The sequence below is a fragment of the Ambystoma mexicanum genome, chromosome 10 (genome assembly GCF_040938575.1).
Source record: "Ambystoma mexicanum isolate Mex_15411 chromosome 10, UKY_AmexF1_1, whole genome shotgun sequence".
In the NCBI taxonomy this organism is placed as follows: domain Eukaryota; kingdom Metazoa; phylum Chordata; class Amphibia; order Caudata; family Ambystomatidae; genus Ambystoma; species Ambystoma mexicanum.
Window position 1 is genome coordinate 154200719 of NC_090932.1, and position 21577 is coordinate 154222295.

The following is a 21577-nucleotide window of genomic DNA, read 5'->3' on the forward strand; positions in this document are numbered from 1 at the left end:
CCCACTACATCTAACACAGTACAATTAATGTGCCTGGTTCTTTTTGTCGTGGTATTGTGTATGTTCAGCTGCGCTTTATCCAGCGGTGAAGCCTGATCAATAAGAGATCTCTTTGGGAGAAGTGGGATAGGACAATGAAAGGACACTCTATCAGGCATAGTAGAAAAACACAACAGCGGGTGAAAGCACCATCTACAAGCTTCAAAGATAGAGCACTGCTGGCATCACTGAAGGGAAGCAATATTTGTTGCTAGACTGGCCAAGGCACGGCCAAGCATTTACACGCTTCGGAAGTTGGTTCCAAATAAGTGTGGGTGATCAGAAATTAGCCCCAGGGCTGCCCCCTGGCAAGCACCTGCACAGAATAGTCACTAACCAGGCCTTGCGCTGCCTTCTCTAGGCACTTACCCGTCTAGCAGAGCATGTCTAGTTCAGGGACCCCCTCTCTAACGGGCAGTCCGGTGATGCACCATGTCACCTGCCACAGCTGCACACTGAGTATTGGGCTTATTAGGGAGGGGCATGCATGGTCCTGTTCCCATGGCCTTGCTTAATAAGCCACTACTTGGCTCGGACATGGCTTGCCAGTGTAGTCATGTTAATAATGTCAGCCATGCAATATTCCTGTTGGTGTTGTCCTTTACTGTGTCTGCCACAGAAACAAGGAAGAACTATGTGCCGTGACACTATCCTTTTGGTATTGCGTTCACTTTGCCATTTAATTTCAGAAAGTCCTGGGTCTTCAAAAGACAATGGGCCTCATTATGACCCTGCCGGTCCAGAAAGAACGGTGGTGGTAAAACCGCTGCCACCGTTCTTTCCGGACCAGCTGATAGAGTCCTGCAGGCGGGAGGTGTCACTCCCGCCAGGTCTGACCTGGCGGGATTAACCCCACCCGCCTGCAGGCAGACATGGAAACAACCTGTCATAGAGGGAACCGGTGTTTCCATGGTCCCCATTCCCCTGTATGGGACTACATGGGAACGGGGATTTACAGAATTCCGCCTGCTGGTTTTTCCAGCACCGCTACCGCCAGACTCGTAATGAGGCCCAATGTCAACCTTTCCGGTTTTGCTGAACTGACTTTGTGTGTGTGTTAACATGTCACGGTACCGCTATCCAGTGCATGTGCAGCGTAAAGCTCTTTTCATGGCTTTTTTAACAAGTAGTTGATCCCAGATGTACAGTTTTTGTAAAAGTGACTTCTACCGAGTACAACAATGTGCTTTGTAGAAGACATTATGCAAGTAAGTATGATTTTGCCATTTTGTATTAATTATGTATATGTATATATATGCGTAGGGGTGTTCTTGAGTCCGTGCCTAGGCAATATTTCTCAGTTGGTCTGAAGATTTTTAATCTAGGATGTGGAGGACCGGGGTACTTCTGGAGGAGGGGGTGGAAGAGTGGCACTGAACCTTTCCTTAATGCATGGTTTGGTAGCGGTAAGCTGGATGGGCTTCTCTGTAGTGAGCCGGTGTTCCAATACCTGGGTGCCAGCCTTTTTAGGGCTCTCCCTCAGGTTTCCTGTTGTTGTGCTTCCTGATGTCCGATTGAGGCTTGGAAACCATTGGGATTGGGGTGCTGTTGTGAAATCTCGCTCAACAACTTTGTGTACTGCCTGCGTAAAAGCAGATGAAAGGGCCTAAGTAGGTGATGGTCTCTTCCATGCCACTTTAATTTGGGAGTCCATGTTTAGTTGGTGTGGATATAGTTTGTTTTTATTGAATATTATCAACCTTGTGGAGTTACCTTTTGAAAATAAACAGTTTGCTGCACAGCCATGAAATCTTTTTTCCCCAAAGTAGCACCCTAGTTGGGAGCTCTCCCAATTCTATGGCACCCTGGTTGGGAGCTCTCCCAATTCAATGCCACCCTAGTTGGGAGCTCTCCCAATTCTATGGCACCCTTGTTGGGAGCTCTCCCAATTCCATGGCACCCTAGTTGGGAGATCGTACAATTTTAAATCCCACTAAAAGGTAAGACGAGAAAAACACTCCTGATACGCCCTTGCAAGAAATGGCCCATCTGTTGAGCTGTCCCACAAAAGATGTATTTGCATGTTGGTTCCTCTGGCGATTTGTCATTGATCTTAGCCTCTCTGGCACTTGCTATGTTATCTGAGAGATACATTAATGTCAATTGTATTTCGTAATCTTGAAACCGCACCACTCTCTGTATAACGTGCTTATTTGTTATTTTTTTGTCGCAGCTGTTTGACCACATTGCGGAATGCTTGGCAAACTTCATGGAAAGATTGCATATCAAAGAAAAGACGCTTCCCCTTGGGTTCACCTTCTCGTTTCCATGCCATCAGACCAAACTGGATGAGGTAAGGCGTGCCTTGTCGTGGTGACTTTGAAGAGGACGTTTTTGTACCGTTAGGGGGCTGCCCGTGGACTGTGCTTGCAGCCCTGCTCAAGGTCAAGGCTGTGCTGTGCTTGCTCTTTGCCTGGGATCCTTCCGCGTTGCTGCTGTGTGCAGCCATAGGTGTGAGGCCGCTGTAGAGTCACTGTTTCTGGCATGCTTTGCTTGTGAGATGGTGGACTGCTTCGCCCACCTCAACAGTGACTGTGCACTGCCTGCGATCCCACCACTGCTGCAGGTACTGCCCAAGTCAGCAGCAACACCACGACGAGCTTTGAAAGGCAGCTAGCATTGAATCGCTTACAGCTGATGAAACGGCACTCATGCCGACTCTCAAACCCATACTTGCCTTATAGACGGTAGGGTGAAGACATGCAAGTGATGCCAGGCATCGTTAGGCAGCGAAGGTTCACAGGAGAAGACTAGGGTGGCCAAAGCCGGCCAGGCGTGCCAGTGCATGGCAAGGGAGAAGTTGATGTGGGAGGAGACGACCTTTGATCCAAAACCTGCTGGAAGGGAGCTGTTCATAGTGGGATACTGTGGCAGGCAGTGATTTTTATAACACTGAGAGGGATTTGAATGGCTCACTTTCACGGTGCAGTTTAAGGCATCTCGCTCCCTCCATCACAAGGGTAAACTTCCCTTTGTGGCCTCCGTTTGTTGCCAGAAGAAATCGATTTGAAAAAATAGTATTCGGATCACAAACCTGGCGAAGGGGCCTAATTTATATCAAGGGGGTAGAGGGTGGGCACTGCTATTGTTTTGATTTATATTCAATAAAGTAAAATAAGATAAAGTAAGAATTCAAATTCTAATGGGAGCACACCCTGCTGCCTTGGCACAGGGTCACTGTATACGAATCCAAATGAGGAAGCAGAACTAAATCTGTTCCTGGGTGTTGAAGGCAAGCGTCCCCAGATAGCACAATCCTCCCCACAATGAGAGACAATAAGGACTCTCCCAGGATGGGAATAAGGCCAGGACAAAGTGCGGGTGAGCGTAAATGGGAGTTTATCAATCAGAATAGGGCATGCAAAGAACTCTGCAAACTCCGAGAGCACTCTGTCTGACAATAGCAAAGACAGGCGTATATATTTACAAAAAACGTCATAACAACCTACATCATGGGTGCACAACATACGGCCCGCGGGCCAGTTGCGGCCCGCCATGCTCTTTTGTCCGGCCCGCGAGGCACAAAGACTTTCCTAATGGAGGGCGGCCCGCGCCGCCCTCCATTAGGAAAGTCTTTGTTGTCTTCCGGGCCGGACAAATCACTGGCCGTCATTGGCTCAGCACACATGCACCACGTTGCTCCTACGAGCCACGTAGTGTGTGTGTGCTGACCCAATGGAGGGCCAGCTCTACGGCTGGCGTGGTCCATAAGGCTTGATGCCGGAAGGCATTTCAGCCTTGGACCACGCCAGCCGTAGTACGATTCCAGCGTTCCTGCTTACCTGCCGCTTACCTGCCTTCCAGCACGTCTCCGGTAAGTGGTCTGTTTGCGTTTGTGTGTCGGGTCTGTTTTACTTTGTTTGTGTGTGTATGTTGCGATGGGGGGGTGGGGGGGGTGTCGGATGTGTATGAATGTTGGAATTTGAATGTATTTTGTGTGTGTGTTGAGATGCGGGGTGGGGGGGTGTCGGATGTGTATGAATGTTGGAATTTGAATGCATTTTATGTGTATGTTGATATGTTGAGATGCGGGGGTGGGGGGGTGTCGGATGTGTATGAATGTTATGATTTGAATGTATTTTGTGTGTATGTTGAGATGCGGAGGTGGGGGGTGTGTCTGATGTGTGTGAATGTTTGTATTTGAATGTATTTTGTGTGTATGTTGAGATGCGGAGGTGGGGGGTGTGTCTGATGTGTGTGAATGTTTGTATTTGAATGTATTTTGTGTGTATGTTGAGATGCGGGGTGGGGGGGTGTCGAATGTGTATGAATGTTTTGATTTGAATGTATTTTGTGTGCTGAGTTGGGGGGTGGGGGTTCGGGTCTGTATGGGTGCATGTTTGTGTGTGTGCTGAGTTGGGGTTGGGGGGGTTCGGGTCTGTGTGTGCTGATTTGGGGGGTGGGGGTTCAGGTCTGTATGGGTGCATGTGTGTGTGCTGAGTTGGGGGGTGGGGGGTTCGGGTCTGTATGGGTGCATGTGTGTGTGCTGAGTTGGGGGGTGGGGGGTTCGGGTCTGTATGGGTGCATGTGTGTGTGCTGAGTTGGGGGGTGGGGGGTTCGGGTCTGTATGGGTGCATGTGTGTGTGCTGAGTTGGGGGGTGGGGGTCGGGGTCTGTAAGGGTGCATGTGTGTGTGCTGAGTTGGGGGGTGGGGGGTTCGGGTCTGTAAGGGTGCATGTGTGTGTGCTGAGTTGGGGGGTGGGGGGTTTGGGTCTGTACGGGTGCATGTGTGTGTGCTGAGTTGGGGGGTGGGGGTTCGGGTCTGTATGGGTGCATGTGTGTGTGCTGAGTTGGGGGGTGGGGGGTTCGGGTCTGTATGGGTGCATGTGTGTGTGCTGAGTTGGGGGGTGGGGGTTCGGGTCTGTAAGGGTGCATGTGTGTGTGCTGAGTTGGGGGGTGGGGGGTTCGGGTCTGTAAGGGTGCATGTGTGTGCTGAGTTGGTGGGTGGGGGGTTCGGGTCTGTATGGGTGCATGCTTGAGAATGTGTGTGCTGCGTTGGGGGCGGGGGGTTCGGGTCTGTATGGGTTCATGCTTGAGAATGTGTGTGCTGCGTTGGGGGCGGGGGTTCGGGTCTGTATGGGTGCATGCTTGAGAGTGTGTTTGGGGTATAGTGTTTGGTTGGGGGTGAGGGGGCCATGGGGCATAGTGTTTGGTTGGGGATGGGAGCCATGGGGCATAGTGTTTGGTTGGGGGTGAGGGGACCATGGGGCATAGTGTTTGGTTGGGGATGGGAGCCATGGGGCATAGTGTTGCACTCCAAGAGTGAACTCAATAATAAAGCTAAAACAGGCACAGTTAGGAGATGTACATCCTTTGCTTTTTTGAGGAAACCTGACTCAACGAAGGCCATACTCCTCTTGGGTAACCCAAACAGCAAACTAGAGCAGTCCAAAATAATGGAATGTCCAATCAAGGGTCAATAAAATATATATAATTTAATTAAATAGACGATATACAATAACTAAATCGAAATAAATGATAGCAATGGAAAATGTGTAGTACAAAATGTAAGTTTGAAATGCAATAAAAATCGTTACCCCTCAAAAACATCTTTTTCCATGTGTTTAATACAAATTGGGGGTTGAAAAAGCCTCCTGACATGTCCCGCCTACCGCCCCGCCCACTTTTACTTTTCGGCCCACTATAGCCCTCATGTAAGGTACTTTCGGCCCTCTGTCAAAATCAGTTGTGCACCCCTGACCTACATGCTATAGGGGGCACAAGTTCGGGGGGTTGGGTGGCGACGACTAACTATAGGTGCGGCTGTGATGTGGTTTGCTGTGGTTGGTAGACGTCACTGGTTACCCTCGTGGGCTGGGCCGAGCAGGTCAGCTGGGTTCATCCGGACGGTGTTGTGCCAGCCGTGACCAGTGTCAGTGATGAACGTCTTTCCTGGGTTTCTGCCTTAAGGCCACGCCCACCGCAGTCATTCAATATTGCAATATTATCTTCCCCGGTAAATCTTCCAATAGGTTATTCTACAGGTTAATGCAACACAGGAGGAATGCACCTAGAGTGGGGTCTGTTGGCGATTCATCAATACATGGTTACCATCGTCCTGTTGACCGGGTACCATAGGTCGCGGGGTTGGGTCTCGGGGCATGGGACAGGCGGTCCACGTTATCCCGTCTTGTTAGAAGTCATTATGGATGTGTTCCTGTAGTGTTGCCATAATATTGGGTGTCCTAATTTTACAGGGGCCATTAACCTAAGGTGAGCCGGTGGGTCGTGGAGCCTAAGAAAGGGCGCCTTTGGATCTGTGTGTTAAGGCCGGGGTTTACTGCTGGGTTGTAAATAATTAAGGTGGCAGGCCGTGGCCTTGGGTGCTGCGGGGGGGGGGGGGTGTGAATGCTTGAAGCGGCTCCAGCCGAATTGGGGGAGGTGGAGCAAGGCAGCACAGGCCTCTGCTTTTTCGTCTGGCAGGCTTCACTGGGGGCAAGGGGGAATGGCCTTGCATGTGCTCACAAAGGTATTTTCCTCATGTGTTGCAGAATTTAGGTGGAAGGGACATAAACATTCATATATTATACAATACTCATTGAGTCTTTCCAAAGCTCACGTTTTTGACATTACTAGGGCCATCCATATGGCCAATTCGAACATATTACTTGTACACTTACAGGTCGATTCATGTAATTCCTCTCAAAAGTGTCGCACGCGGCTGGCGCACAGCGTGCCCGTGCGAATGTCTGCGCCAGCCGCATGCGATAAAATCAATTGCCGCGCACAGCGTATTCATGGATTCTCGCCTCCAAAAGCAGACGTGGCGCAGAGTGGCGCAGCGACCCTGCAGCAGCGCCAGTTACGCCCCCAAGAACGCCCTCGCGCAAGGAAAAGCCATCAAGATCGCAAAACCATCGCAAAGGGCTGCGCCAACACTGTACCGGTTTACCGGACTGGCAAAAGCGGGGAACGCATATTACGGGCGTCGGGAACACGCGTGCGCGAGAAGATTCACACGCGATCGGGCCAGGGGGAGCGTGTGCGTGTATATCATGGGTGCGCGAGAAGTTCTACACGCGAATGGCCTGGGTGCGTGTATTCCAAGGGTGCGCGGGAAGTTCCACACGCGATTGCCCTGGGTGCGTGTATTTCAGGGGTGCACGGGAAGTTCCACACGCGATTGGCCTGGGCTCGTGTATTTCAGGGGTGCGCGGGAAGTTTCACACGCGATTGGGCTGCGTGCGTGTATTTCAGGGGTGCGCGGGAAGTTTCACACGCGATTGGGCTGCGTGCGTGTATTTCAGGGGTGCGCGGGAAGTTTCACACGCGATTGAGCTGCGTGCGTGTATTTCAGGGGTGCGCGGGAAGTTTCACACGCGATTGGGCTGCGTGCGGGTATTTCAGGGGTGCGCGGGAAGTTTCACACGCGATTGGGCTGCGTGCGGGTATTTCAGGGGTGCGCGGGAAGTTTCACACGCGATTGGGCTACGTGCGGGTATTTCAGGGGTGCGCGGGAAGTTTCACACGCGATTGGGCTGCGTGCGTGTATTTCAGGGGTGCGCGGGAAGTTTCACACGCGATTGGGCTGCGTGCGGGTATTTCAGGGGTGCGCGGGAAGTTTCACACGCGATTGGGCTGCGTGCGGGTATTTCAGGGGTGCGTGAGAAGTACCACACGCGATTGGGCTGGGTGCGGGTATTCCAGGGCTGCGCGGGAAGTTTTACACGCTCGCCTACAACACGTATTCATGGAAATGAACGTGGCCAATCCGGAAACACGTACGCCAGCAGGAAGTAGGCGTACGTCCACCCGCACAGCATAAAAGTGCACGCAAACAACAAACAAGCTCAGACGCCAGGATGAACATACCGTTCCTAGCAGCAGTGGCCGTGGGATACCGCAGGAGGAGGAGGAGGATAGTCCGGGCCAGAATTTTTACACCCAGAACCAGCCTTTTTGGGATGCCTGATGACCATGTGTATGGGAGGTATAGGTTTCCACCTCACATAATACTCGACCTGGTCAGTGAGTGGGAGGATGACCTCACATCAACCACCCTGTGCTCCCAAGCACTCAGCCCTCTGGAGAAGGCCCTCAATGTACTGTACTTCCTGGCCACTGGATAATTTCAGCGGACAAGTGCCATAGTGGGGGGGGTGTTGCAGGCCACGCAGTCACGCTGCCTACACCAGGTCTTGGCCATCATCACTGCACGCCCATCAGTCCGCAGGCACATATACCTGCCCAGAACACCTGCAGAAAGGCAGGCTGTTGCCCAGGACTTCTACAGGGTGGCACAATTCCCCAAAGTGCGAGGTGCCATTGATTGCACCCATGTGGCTCTACGTCCCCCCAGGGCAACTGAGCACATCTATAGAAATCGCAAGCACTTGCATTCCATCAACGCCCAGGTAGTATGTGATGCCAAGGGAATCATCACCTCAGCATACGCCAACTATCCAGGCTCCACCCACGACAGTTTCATCTACAGAATGTCTACCCTAAACCGGGACATAGAAGCTGGGCGGCATGGCGATACATGGCTGCTCGGTGAGTATAAATGCCACTGCGCATGCATGCATGTCAGATACTGAGTAATGTCACAACCCCACTGATGATACCCATCACCACCTCCCCACGGGACAGTGCCTACCCTCTCAGCACCCACATGATGACGCCAATTCGGAACCCCACCACGCCACCCCAGGTAAGATACAACACAGCCCACATTGCAACCCGGGGCATCGTGGAGCGCACATTCGGAGTGCTCAAGTCACGCTTCCGCTCCCTTGACCGTTCTGGCGGGCAGCTGTTATACACTCCCCCAGTAGTGTGCAGGATCATAGTGGCAGCATGTGTCCTGCACAACGTTGCAACACGCCGGGGCCTGGCCGTGGACATGGTGGTGCCCCCACATCCCCAACCACATGCATGCCCTCTGTGCATGGGAGGGGAAAGGGCACGGGGTGAGGCAGCCCGTACGCAGCTCGTGGCTAATTACTTCACATAAAATCACACCCCTGTGGAGTGCACACAGCCCTGGCACATACCAGCTGACAATCAATGATGATTGTTACTGACAATTATGATGTGTCAATGGACAGTCAACTGTCACAACCATACCAGCCTGAGATTGTACATCTGGAAGTGTTCCATTGTGTGCTTCCCTACCTACACAAACAGCACCAATGCTGTGTTCAAAAGACACACTTCTATGCTGCTAAAATCATTACCCCCTTGCAAGACACAACATGACAACAGTGCCATATCACCCAACCCCTCCCCAGCACCACCACCCAACACACCATGGCATGACATGCCAAGTGAGAGCAAACCAAGTCATCCCCCAAACATGACACGTGTCACAAAGTACAGTGTCCCTAATGGAAACTGGCCACACACAATATGCCCACATAAATGTAGAAACAACACACATGACCAAATACTTACCACAATAAAATTGACATAGCATAAACATGACAGTACTAAGGCAAAGGATACGTAGTCTTACAACATGAGAATGCCAGCACATCCACCACCTCCAACTGTACAGTGTTGTTGCCACGCACATCTGGAAGTCCACTGCTCACAACATGAGCTCCATCTCCAAAGTGGACGGCCTTGTGAAGACATGAGGAATGAACCTGCAAATTAGGAAGGAGACATGGATGCACAAGCACACATCAATACACCATGCAGTGCACAATACAACAACAATATGCACTAGGAATGTATACAGAGTATTGACTACAGACTGCCCACACAGCTCATGGGAGTCCAACGTCACTGTGTAATTCACTGTCACTTGGGCACACCCTTTGCAAGCCCATGGAAACGGGAAGCAGGAGGGGTGTGTGTCTCACTGACCCAAGCATCTAACCCAAACTCAGGACAAGCCTGCATGTGCCCAGCCGGAATACAGTGGATGCCCACGGGAGCCACACAAGGCAACACACTGCAACAAAAAATCAAAAATCAAAAATGGCCATGTGTGGGCCAGGGGGGGTGGGGAGGCCACCCAGGAGGTCCGAGGACAGGGTGCCCACCAACAGCCACCTGCGTGAATGTTGCGGAAAAAAAACACCTCCATGGGCTCATGGCCTGCCCGGCTACTAAATAGTGGGAGATTCACTGCTGGATTCGCTCTCCTCAACCTCTGCTGCTGCTGCCACAGGAGGTGATGGTGCCATGGGAGGCAGCCCACGCAATGCCCTAGTTTGGTCCTCCATGGCAGCAAGCATGCGGGTCTGGAAGGCCTCGTTCTGGAGGGATATGGTGCGGAGATCCCCATGCAACACCCGACGTGTTGCCTGGACCTCCGCCCGAGTTGCCTGCATCTCTGCTGAGAGCATAAGGTGACGCGCTCCAGCAGCTGTTCCGTCCTGGTGACAGTGGAAGCCTCAAGGACCACAAGAGTCTGCCTGAGGTGCCGGACCTCTCCCCTCAGGGCTTCCCTCTGTCCCTGGGCATCTATAGAAATTGATTCCCTCAGATTGTCCAGGCCCGCCTGTCTGTCCCTGTTGGACGCCAACATGTCCTCCCTGACTGATTGGCAAATGGATTCTGTTGCCTGCTGTAGTAGCTCCATCTGCCTTTTTGGGGGGACAATGGAAGTGGCCACCCTCGCCAAGGCTTGAGCAATCATTTCTGATGATGCTGCCTGTTGGTTGGCCATACCGTAAATGGATTGCTCCCATGCAGTATTGCCTGGTGGCGGACGGCCACCGCGTTGTCGGGCACCACACCTGTCTGGGGCAAGGCGAACTGCGCCTTGCTGTGTCGGCACTGCCTGAGGCTGCAGGACTGCATTTCCCCTCTGAACTGCTGGCCCAGGAACAGGATTAGATGTTGCGGAGTGTGACCCTGCATCCGTAACCACCACAGGCGCACCTACCAACACTGACATCCCCATAGTGGGCTCTACCCCTGATGCAGGTTGGTCGGACAGAACAGTATCCCTTCCATGAACACATACCTGCGAATCCACATAGGCCTCATCCGAATCAACACCTGAAAAGAGTTCTGGGGAGGTGCAGCCAGGGACACCCCGGGACAGTATGGCCTGCAGCAAGAGAGGGTTCTCCCCCAGCACCAAACCACATCCCCCACTGATGCCTGGTCGTGCTTCAGATCCCTCCTGGGCCTGCACCATCTCCTCTCCCTCAACAGCATCAGGTGCGTCATCCTCTGCAAAAACAAGAAAGACAAAAAATGGAAACAGGCATTAGCACCATGGCACGCTATTAGGCCAGACGAGCTACAGTACCAGTACTTGATTTACACATGTCCCACATGACTATAACCCTCCCATGCATGCACTGTCCATGAGTTGGAAGGGGAGGAAAATGTCAGACATTGATGACACCAAGATGGGAGAGCAACACATCAGCTGCATGCTGGCTAGCAGTGCCATCACACATTGGCCTGTGAGTGGCATGTCCAATACACATACATGACACATGCCATCACACAGGTGGCATGTACCATGGGCATGTCATATATGTGACAATAGGCAGAGTGATGCGCAGTAGAACCAGGTGAATTCCTACAATCAGCCTGAATGAACACAGCTAAATAAGGAACAATGTGGTAGCAAGATGCCACTTCAAGGGCAACTGGCGCAATGTAGTGCAAAATGCCTACTGTGGCCAGAAAGGATACTGTAATACCCAAATCCCGGGGCGCAGAATGCATTTGATGAAGCACATGGGTGGGACAAAACACTCAGGCACACACACCCTGACCTGGCACTCAACCAGAACCCCTCCCACAAACTACATACACATGGATCACACACACATGCATGTGCACTCACCGGACAATGCCTCGTAATCTGGCAGTTCTCCCACACCTTGTATCTGCTCCTCTGTGACGTAGGTCCCAGCAACATGCTCATGTAGAGTGAGTTCTATGTCCTCTTGTGGAGACCCACCTCCAGTCACCAGAGTTGCGGCATGACTTGAGGCCAGCTTTTTCTTTGCCCTACGCTTAAGGTTGTTCCAGCGCTTGTAGCACTCAACACCTGTGCGCCTCATAAACCCAAGGGCACTTATGCTGTCCGCGATGGACTGCCAGTGTGCCTGACGTCGAGCAGGTGTAATCCTACACCCTGAAGTGACCAACATTTCGGCGTCATGTTCGGACACATACTGCACAAGTGCATCCAGTTCGGCATCATTGAAGCTAGGCTTCCTTGGCGTGCCGGACCGTGTAGCCGTGTCGGGGTCATCAGCCTGTACTGGACAAGCACTCTTCCTCTTTCTTTTTGTGGGTGGTGGGGATCCGGAGTGCCCTACGCCGCTCTGGACACTAGAGGCAGGAGCACCGGTGGACTGTGTAGTAGTAGTGTGCGATGGCACACTGACCACATGACTTTCTGCAGGCATTAGCTGAAGTGTGATGATGGCAGGGGGAACCTCAGTCTGATGTACCGGGACCAACACTGTCCTTGCTGGGGGAGTCAGAGCTGGGGTGGACGAAGCTGCAGCTGCCCCTGCAGCCTCCCCACCCTGCCTACTCGGGGCAGCAGATGACATGGCTGCCCCTGTACCACGTGGCCTGGTGACACTGGCTTGCGCCGCCACCCGTGGCCTAGACTTGGTGACCTGGAAGTCAGCCCGGGAGCTGGGAGTCACCCTGTGCTAGGTCAGGTGCCACAACGGGCCGGTCCAACAAGGGCTGAGCAGGGATGGTGTCAGCCACGTTTCCCTCAACCATGGGGGGGGGATGTGTGTCCCTGACTGGTCCTCCACACGTGGTGGGCTTGGGGGAGTCTACAAATCCTGGCCACGTCCCCTACTGGGCCCACCACACCCACCTCTTGAGGCTCGGCCACCTTTGCCACCCTTACCACTTGCTCGCCTCCCAGCCATGGCACTGATGGAGTTGTGTGTATGGGAGTTGCAGTGGACAATTGTCCTGGGCAATTGGGGAGTCAAAGGGGTAGGGTACTAGATGGAATTCGTACCCAAGTGCTCTAGCAAGGCTGTATGTAACCCCTGGGGAAAGATGACGGGTCACGCAACGCACAGGCACCCCTAAAACAGAAAATGACGTGCACGCGACCCCTCGTAGACCACGTGCGTGGGAAAAGGAACCTGCACTACGCTGTGGCACCCAGAAACACAAAAATGAACGTATGCGTGTCACACGCAGCCTACAATGACCTCTGAAGGGGTACGCTACACACGGGGCTAGCACAGTTGGTAAATACGTGCGCGACTCACCGTCTGCCTGGGAAAAGAGCGTGAAAAATATGCGCGTGTGCGCGTTGGCAACACCCCCGCCAAAAGAAGAACTGTACACTGTCTGAGGAGACAGGACAAAAGGAGAAGTCAACGCTGTTTGAGGAAACAGGTCGAAGAGAAAATCAGAAAAATACTGACAGAGGTAACAGTGAGTACGAACTAGAAACGCTGTGAAGTAAATCGCGTGTGAACCGACAAGAAGTAAAGATTTCACCCACTCGCTCTCCACGGGAAGCACGTACAAGGAAATGACGTACTACACGCACCTTTTAAACCGCACCACACATCCAACGTCACTTCCGCGTATACGCACTGAGGCACTATCCTCCAATCACGCGGGCTGACACTCGGACGTGCCGTTTTTGGTCTTGTAACATTCCCCCGGGTACAGGGACAAGCCCGTGCGTGTCACGTCACAGACGCGCCTGCGCTGTCAGGGCCTTTGGTCCAATGGAATCGCGTACACAGGCCAATCGCGTGTGGAACTTCTCGCGCACCCCTGAAATACACGCGCCCAGGCCAATCGCGTGTGAAACTTCTCGCGCACCCCTGAAATACACGCACACGCTCCCCCAGGCCCGATCGCGTGTGGAACTTCTCGCGCACCCCTGAAATACACGCGCCCAGGACAATCGCGTGTGAAAACACCCGCGAGCCCCTGAAATACACGCACCCAGGCCAATCGCGTGTGAAACTTCTCGCGCACACCTGAAATACACGCACACGCTCCCCCAGGCCCGATCGCGTGTGGAACTTCTCGCGCACCCCTGAAATACACGCGCCCAGGACAATCGCGTGTGAAAACACCCGCGAGCCCCTGAAATACACACACCCAGGCCAATCACGTGTGGTACTTCTCGCGCGTGTAGAACTTTGGCGCACATTTTTTTCCTGCGCAGGGACGCTACCGCCTGCTTTTGTGTGGCGGACATGTATGGGCCTGTGCGCGTCTTTGGCCGTGCGCTGTTTTTCCCTATTCGATTCCATGAATACGTGTCGTAGGCGAGCATGTGGGCGTTCTGCGCACTTGCCTCCTGTACTTCCCCCGTGACGCCCACATTTTCACGAGTTGTTCCCCATTCTGCGTGTAACGTCCCGTGTTACGCCTACTTTTGTTATGTGCGCCACGCTATGTGCGAATTCGCTGTGGCCTTATCGCACGGCGTTCGATGACCTGTGCGCCAGCGTGCGCCGCGCCCTTTTGCAGCGCACATCTCACATTTTGCGCGTGCACGGACTTCCATGAATAGATGTTTTCTGTGCGATAATCGCACTTGCACTGCGATTTTCGCTATTTCACTGCGAATCGCACGTTTTCGCACCCGTGAGCCGTTTTTTCGGCACACGTTGATTCCATGAATCGGCCTGTTAGTTTTTAACAACTACAACATTTTGTTATATGCTTATACATGTGCGGTAAGTGAGGTAGTAGTAAGGTTGGTGGAGCACCAGGAAGAACCCGCCAATGAGACTGACGGCAGTGGCACATAGTGGGCTTGGACACACATATGGTGCATTTTCGTGCACCCCTTACATGAGCACTCAATATGGTTGCATTTGTCTTCCTTTGCACTCTAGCAGCATTAGTTTAGTTTTGGCGCGGGACCGCGGGGTGCAGTCTTCTCGATAAAACACATAACATGAAAAACCCCCGGGACGCTTTTACCATTTGCGCATAGCTACAGGGATGTGGGTGCTTCATCCCTAATGTCATATGAGCACCCATTCTGCCATTTTCATACATTTTACAGGTTTTTTAGTCAGTGAGATTGTGGAGAGAACGCTTTCGTCACAGGTGGTTTGCTCATTAGTATTTAGGGACTCTGTTTTTGTCAGGGGACCATTTTACAGTTCTTTTCCACCCAGGCCCTGCTGGCCGGGTCAAGCTGGGAACAGCAATACACTGCTGAAGGTGAAATGTTACAGTGTTGGTATCTAACACTAGCTCATGTATGTCTGTTCGTGGGAACGGGCTTTCAGCGGATCTGCCAGAGAGCTGTGGCCACGGGGATAATTGAAACTCTCCAAGGGTGGGGGCCGTGCTGGGGTGCACGGGGCTCAAACCATCTTTATTAGACAAAATGGTTTCCAGGGCCTAGCTAAATTCAGCAGGTTTGGTCAATGTCTTCAGCCAGTGGCCCATCCACCACCTGGGCCCTGGTGGCAGGGGGACCCCTGACGAGCCATGGACCTCACGGGGGGAGAGGATGCAGGGGAGGGGGGTCTCTTGGACCAAGCCTCCCCTACAGTGTCCTCACTCTCCGCTCTCCTTACGGAGTTGCTTATAGCTTCAGAAGTAGAGTTGGATGAACTTCAATAAGTAAACGAAATTCAATTCATTTTGAGTTGTGGTAAACCCACATTCATAGCTTTCTTTATTCCATCATAACATATGCCTAATTTATATCGCCCATTTTGAAATGATCCATATTGTTCTTCTGCTCTCTTCTTTGAGCACAGTTACTCTCTAAAGGAGGAACTTCAAACTGCTTTCTATAAGCTGGTACAGCGCATGCATGGACTTCTGCGCCTGGTCTCCATTCCTGCTTGTATGCACGCCTGCGAGGGCTGGTACCCACTTCGTGGTTCCAAACTGCAGTCCTAGTCATGTGGACTTGTGCTTTGGGTTGTTTTCATTTTCTTCACTTACTCACTGATATTCAGGGCTTTAAGTGGGCCAGGGCTAGCTGGGGCTGAGGCGGGGTTCTGCCAGGACTTACTAATGTCCCCTGGCACCCCCAGCTACTACCGGACAAAGCTTTTATCTAAAGCCTGAAGCTCCCACTCATGTGCGAGAGCTGCAAGCTTTAAAAAAAAAAAGTTTTTTCTCCATAATGGTGGAACTGGCACCTGCGAGGCATCTCTTTAATCTAGAGATGCCGCCATTAAAGAAGAAAAGGCGAGTCCTCGGCTTCCTGCAGCCTCACTTTTCAGCCTTAATGGTGCTGCTGCCCCTTGTCAAATGCCTGGCAAGGGGCATCAGCCACCATCAAGGCTGAAAACATGTGGCTCTTGTCCCCCACTAGGCATCGCTTTAAGTAATAAATACAGAGATCAGCACCCCTCTTCCTGCCTAGCAGGGTGCTATAGCCCATTAAGCCGAGACTTGACAAATGGGCGTGGCCAAAGAGATGCACGTGCTCGGGTCCATAAATTGTCCAGCTGATATATTGACCCTACTTGAAGCTATCCACCTGGACACCTATGCATGCGTTAGAAGTGGCGCAGATGGGCATTGTACTGACTTCTTTGCGGTAAGAACAGGTGTATGGCAGGGAAAGCGTGCTGGACCCCTCTACTGTTTGATATATTTCTCTATTATATGTATTCAGTTTTGATAGCGGTAGGTGTTGATGAACCTAAATTGGGGTGTATGGAATCACTGACATTCGCATACTGTGACGAATGGAAGGATTCAGTAACTTCCCCAAAGGGAGCGGGGAGGCCCCTTCCTCTGAGGCTAGGGAGGTGAGCCCACTATGCAACAACCCCTTAGGGGTAGCGGTCAGCAGGAACTCGCAGGAGAGACTTCCCTCTTGGGGATAAGGACGCCCATTCCCATGAGGAACTCCCTTCACATTATCCACCAGAGTCCTACAATGCACTATGTGGAGAATCCTGTGGATCCCCCTCGAAAACCCTGCCGGAAGTCTCTCCCAGGTGGCCAGGAGAGAGCAGACGCTTCCTGATTGCTATCCTGGGGGTGGTTTACTGCGGGAGGTTCACTTGGGTGGAGGCAGGGCCCATGGCATGGGGTAATTTCACAGGGTGAGACACAATATCCCTCCCTGGAGAGGGATAACCCTGATATTGGGTTAAAGGAGGAATTCGCTGAAAATCGACTTGTTCTCCAGTACTACTTAGTAATGAATCGCCAGTGTTGTCGCGTGTGGATACCAGCGGTAACTTTAGAAAATGGCGCAATTGTGGTGGGGCTGAATGTGTTACTTGGATCTCATTCTCTCTAGATGGGAAATTCCTCGTTCTCCCTCATTGCTTCATTTAAATATTTATTTCTTGCTGCTTTTGTCAAAACTGGGTGAACCGGTCTTCAGTATTCAAAGTCGCCAGTGAAGACTCGCTAGATCTTGTTACAGAAGTGGTTTTAGTTTCGTCGTTAAATACTGGCAAGGTAGATTAAGCCACTCGTGCACAGTTAATGATGAGGGTTTTCTATTTACACGTGGCATTGTGAAACCTGTAAGAGCTGTCTGGCTGCCACTGAGGTCTACTTAAATACTTAGGAATAGTTCTTTTGATTTTAGAATCCTAGTAGTTAGGCGCCTTCATGTCAACGCTAACAAAATAAGAATGGGGTGGGGAAGAATACATACCACGCCTTATGAAATGAACAGTCCCCCATTATCGCATGGCAAGGCCCTTTCTTAAGGGATTCTATTCCACAAGTGAAGGTCGCACTTCTGTATATGTTCACTGAGAACAGTGGTCTAGCCAGGAAGTCATGGGGAGGTGAGCTGGCACTGTACACTCCTCGGCCTACTGCAGGAAGGAATCCCTTCCCGAACTGCAACTTGAAATCTAGGGAAAAGCTGTGTCTGTGCCACTGACTGTGAGACACTTCCCTTTTAGTATTAATAATCGGCGACAATTACTCAGAATAACGTCCTCGTCCGATTGTGTGTCATTTTCAGCCTTGGTCATTCCTCGTGATAGTGGTTTGCATAGTCTGTAGCTTCTGGTTGTAGCGCGCTTGTTCAGGAAGAGCCGCAGGCAGGGGAGAGGGTTTGCTTGGTTTTGGCATGATCACTGGACATGTTTTCTTTTATTTACTATGCGCACGTACAGCAGAAAGAGTACACCATGAGGTCTTCATACAGCAGAAAGAGCTGCATACAGCAGCAAAGAATACACCGTGAGATCCACGTAAAGCAGAAAGAGTACACCATGAGGTCTGCATACAGCAGTAAAGACTACACCGTGAGATCCACGTACAGCAGAAAGAGTACACCATGACAGCTGCATACAGAGGTATAGTACATCATGAGAGCTGTATACAGAAGTAAAGAGTAGTACACCATGAGGTCCACGTACAGCAGAAAGAGTACACCATGAGGTCTGCATACAGCAGAAAGAGCTGCATACAGCAGCAAAGACTACACCGTGAGATCCACGTACAGCAGAAGGAATACACCATGACATGTGGATACAGCAGAAACAGTACACCATGAGGTCTGCATACAGCAGAAAGAGCTGCATACAGCAGTAAAGACTACACCATGCGATCCACGTACAGCAATAAAGACTACATCATGATATCCACATACAGCAGAAAGAGTACACCATGGGAGCTGTATACAGCAGAAAGACTACACCATGAGAGCTGAATACAGTAGTAAACAGTATACAATGAGGTCTGTGTACAGCAGTAAAGAGTACACCATGAGATCCCTGTACAGCAGTAAGGAATACACCATGAGGTCCCTGTACAGCAGTAAAGAGTATGCCATGACATCAATGTACAGCAGTAAAGAGTACACCATGAGGTCCACGTACAGCAGTAAAGAGTACACCATGAGCTCTGCATACAGCAGCAAAGAGTACACCATGAGATCCCCGTACAGCAGTAAGGAGTACACCATGAGCTCTGCATACAGCAGTAAAGAGTACACCATGAGGTCAATATACAGCAGTAAAGAGTATACCATGAGATCCGCATACAGCAGTAAAGAGTACACCATGAGGTGAGGTCCATATACAGCAGTAAAGAGTACACCATGAGGTCCGTGTACAGCAGCAAGAGTACACCATGAAATCCAAAGTAGGAGAAAACATGTTTGGGAAAAATCTTCTGGTTTCTTGTCTGACGAGCCAGACTGTGAAGTACATTCTTGTAAACGACCGGCCCTAACATTTCCGAGAGCCTGGCCAGCAAAAGATTTGCACTTTTTGCAATGCCCTTTGTATGAATGGTCACGGGTCTTACTTAACATCGGGCAATATCATGAGTGGGGTTTTTTGTAGGCGCGTGTGCAGTGCAGGCTTTTCAACACATCTAAGTGTTGGCCGCATTTCCTTTTGCATCTTGCGTTTGCAGAAATGCAGTGCCAAAGAATGTCATTGCGTTTTGCTGATATTTTTGGGCTGGTTTCAATATTTCTTTTATGGCATATATATATTTGCTTTTATTTCACAAGACACTGATGAGGATTATTTATACAGCTAAAAAATGAACCTTCTATTAATGATTCTATTCCTAAAGGATCGCTGCAGTTACGACTGCAGGTTCTTCGGGGATGGGGCGGACGGGGCAAGGGGCCTCTACTGCAAGATTACTGCCCTGTGGAGTGATCAGAGGAGAGCCTATGCACTGGGGAAGTCAGTCTTCAGATGTTCACAGAATCAGTGCATGGGCGGGACAAGAGACAGCAGCCTCTCCCGGCTCCTGACCAGTAGCCTCTCTTCCCGCTCTCTGGACCTGGCCAATCGCCAAGAATCACTTCCCCTCTCCCCCTTTCTTCTCCTCATCCAAAGTGCACACATGATGATGAAAATAAACCACAGGGACACATCTGGGAATTCTTACAGAAATCTGCCAAGCATTGCAAGTAACTAAGCGGAGCCTGCTCTGTGCCACTGCACAGCAGGCCTCACGCGTACACTACGCTTTTGGTACAGAGCTCATGAAGGGGGGGGGGGTGGCACCTGGTTAGCAGGTCCCCTTTTCTGAGATCCAAGTACCTGAAACATTTTATTATTAATTAATATACTTAAAGTCCGCGCCTCTGTACTCCATCCTTGCCAAATTTCAATTCCTCACTCTGTGGTTGGTGTGGTAAAAGATCCGAAAAGGGCACTGTTTTGCAACCCCCCCCCCCCCCCCCCCCCCCCCCCACTTCCCAACACACACATAGAGAAACCAGGCATACCCTCGCTGTACAGTTGGAGGAATTGCTGAGGAAAGCAGTTGAACGACCCCCCTGGCACCCAGCAAGGTGGGCGCCTCCGGGGGAAGCTGCATTTGTTTTCACAGCCTGACACTGATGGATCCTTTGTGCAAGAGTTGGGGCGAAGTGGGCAAGATGAGGAAGATGCCTCTTTGAGGTGGGAACCTGCAGACTTCTTCCTTGTCTTGTGTATTAATAATGTCTGCTTTAAGATGAGGCTCACAGACCTATACTTTTGGTCTGAGCTCACCCCTAAATTAGTATTCGAAAGAAATCAGGGTGATCAACGGGAACACCGGCCAAAGGCTCCACGGAAAGTGGTGCGTTAAGTGTGTGCTTCTCCCTCCCAACCGACGCACGCTTCTCTTTAATGATTTGGGCGCTTTTGGACAAAAGGATTTGATGAAGAGAATATGTTGCTATTGCTAATATGTATTCTTGATGTGTCAGCCTGAAACATGAAGGACACGTACGATCAATATCAGCATATTCTCTTGTGCGCAGGTGGAGAGTGGGGTGCACCCACTTGACCTACACTTCTACCTTGCACGGGCTGTGGGGTTCTGCTGTCGCTGGGATTCTGGCATGACTATTACACAGCTCCACTGCCAGGCGTTGGCTCTTCCTTCTCCCTCCCGCTCCCTATGGGTTATTTCGCTGGGGGCGAGGGTGCATGGGGGGTGGGGTGGGCTGAGGCAGGTGTCTTGCATTCTATATTGAGATGTTTAATGGACAGAGGGACATTCACAGGTTTATTATATGTGTCAATTCTGGTTTAATGTGGGAGTATACCACACGCTGCAGAGTTGTTTTTGCTTTCTCTAATAAAACGATTTGGAAAACACGAAATTAAATACTCCTGTACCTCCAGTATTTGAGGCATTGTATTTTTTTAATCTGTGAAAGGAGAGACTTTGCAGGGGAGCTGTGCCCTGATTGGCGACAACTGAACTAAATGTGTGCTGACTTTTGAGCGGTACTTTGCATACCTTACGGTCCAACTTGTCTTTCTAGAGCATTTTGGTGAACTGGACGAAAGGATTCAAATCCAGTGGAGTTGAAGGAAAAGATGTGGTCGCATTGCTACGGAAGGCCATTAAAAAACGAGGGGTAAGTTCATTGGGGTGGTCTTTTATCGCTTAGTAGGGGCTGGTTATTTTGTTAATACTGTAAAAGGGCCTCCTGCGTACTCACCGGTGGGAGCTGTCCTTGCTTTGCTGGATTTTGCCAGACTGCCAGGGTGGGCCTTAGCTGTTGACACCGTGTTCAGAAAGCGCACCAAGGAGACAACACAGAGAACGGCTACTTGCCTGGGGGGCGCCAATGGTGAAACCTGGAGGGTGCTTCTTTGTTAAGGAAAAGTGTTAAAAAAGGACGAATATCCACGCCTCCTTCCTGGCATATTTCTCCTTTGCCTTTAGCAGGGAGTCTGGCCACTGAGTGT

The 21577-nt window shown here is 51.2% G+C and overlaps 1 protein-coding gene across 1 annotated transcript in view; it reads left to right on the top strand.

Annotated features, from left to right (window-relative positions):
- The window catches only part of LOC138491244 (hexokinase-2), a 388662-nt gene that overhangs the window by 160504 nt on the left and 206581 nt on the right, over positions 1-21577 (top strand). Inside the window, exons 4-5 of the mRNA XM_069617654.1 lie at positions 2213-2332; positions 21148-21243. Coding sequence (XP_069473755.1) covers positions 2213-2332; positions 21148-21243 — 216 coding nt within the window. The remainder of the gene's footprint in view (positions 1-2212; positions 2333-21147; positions 21244-21577) is intronic.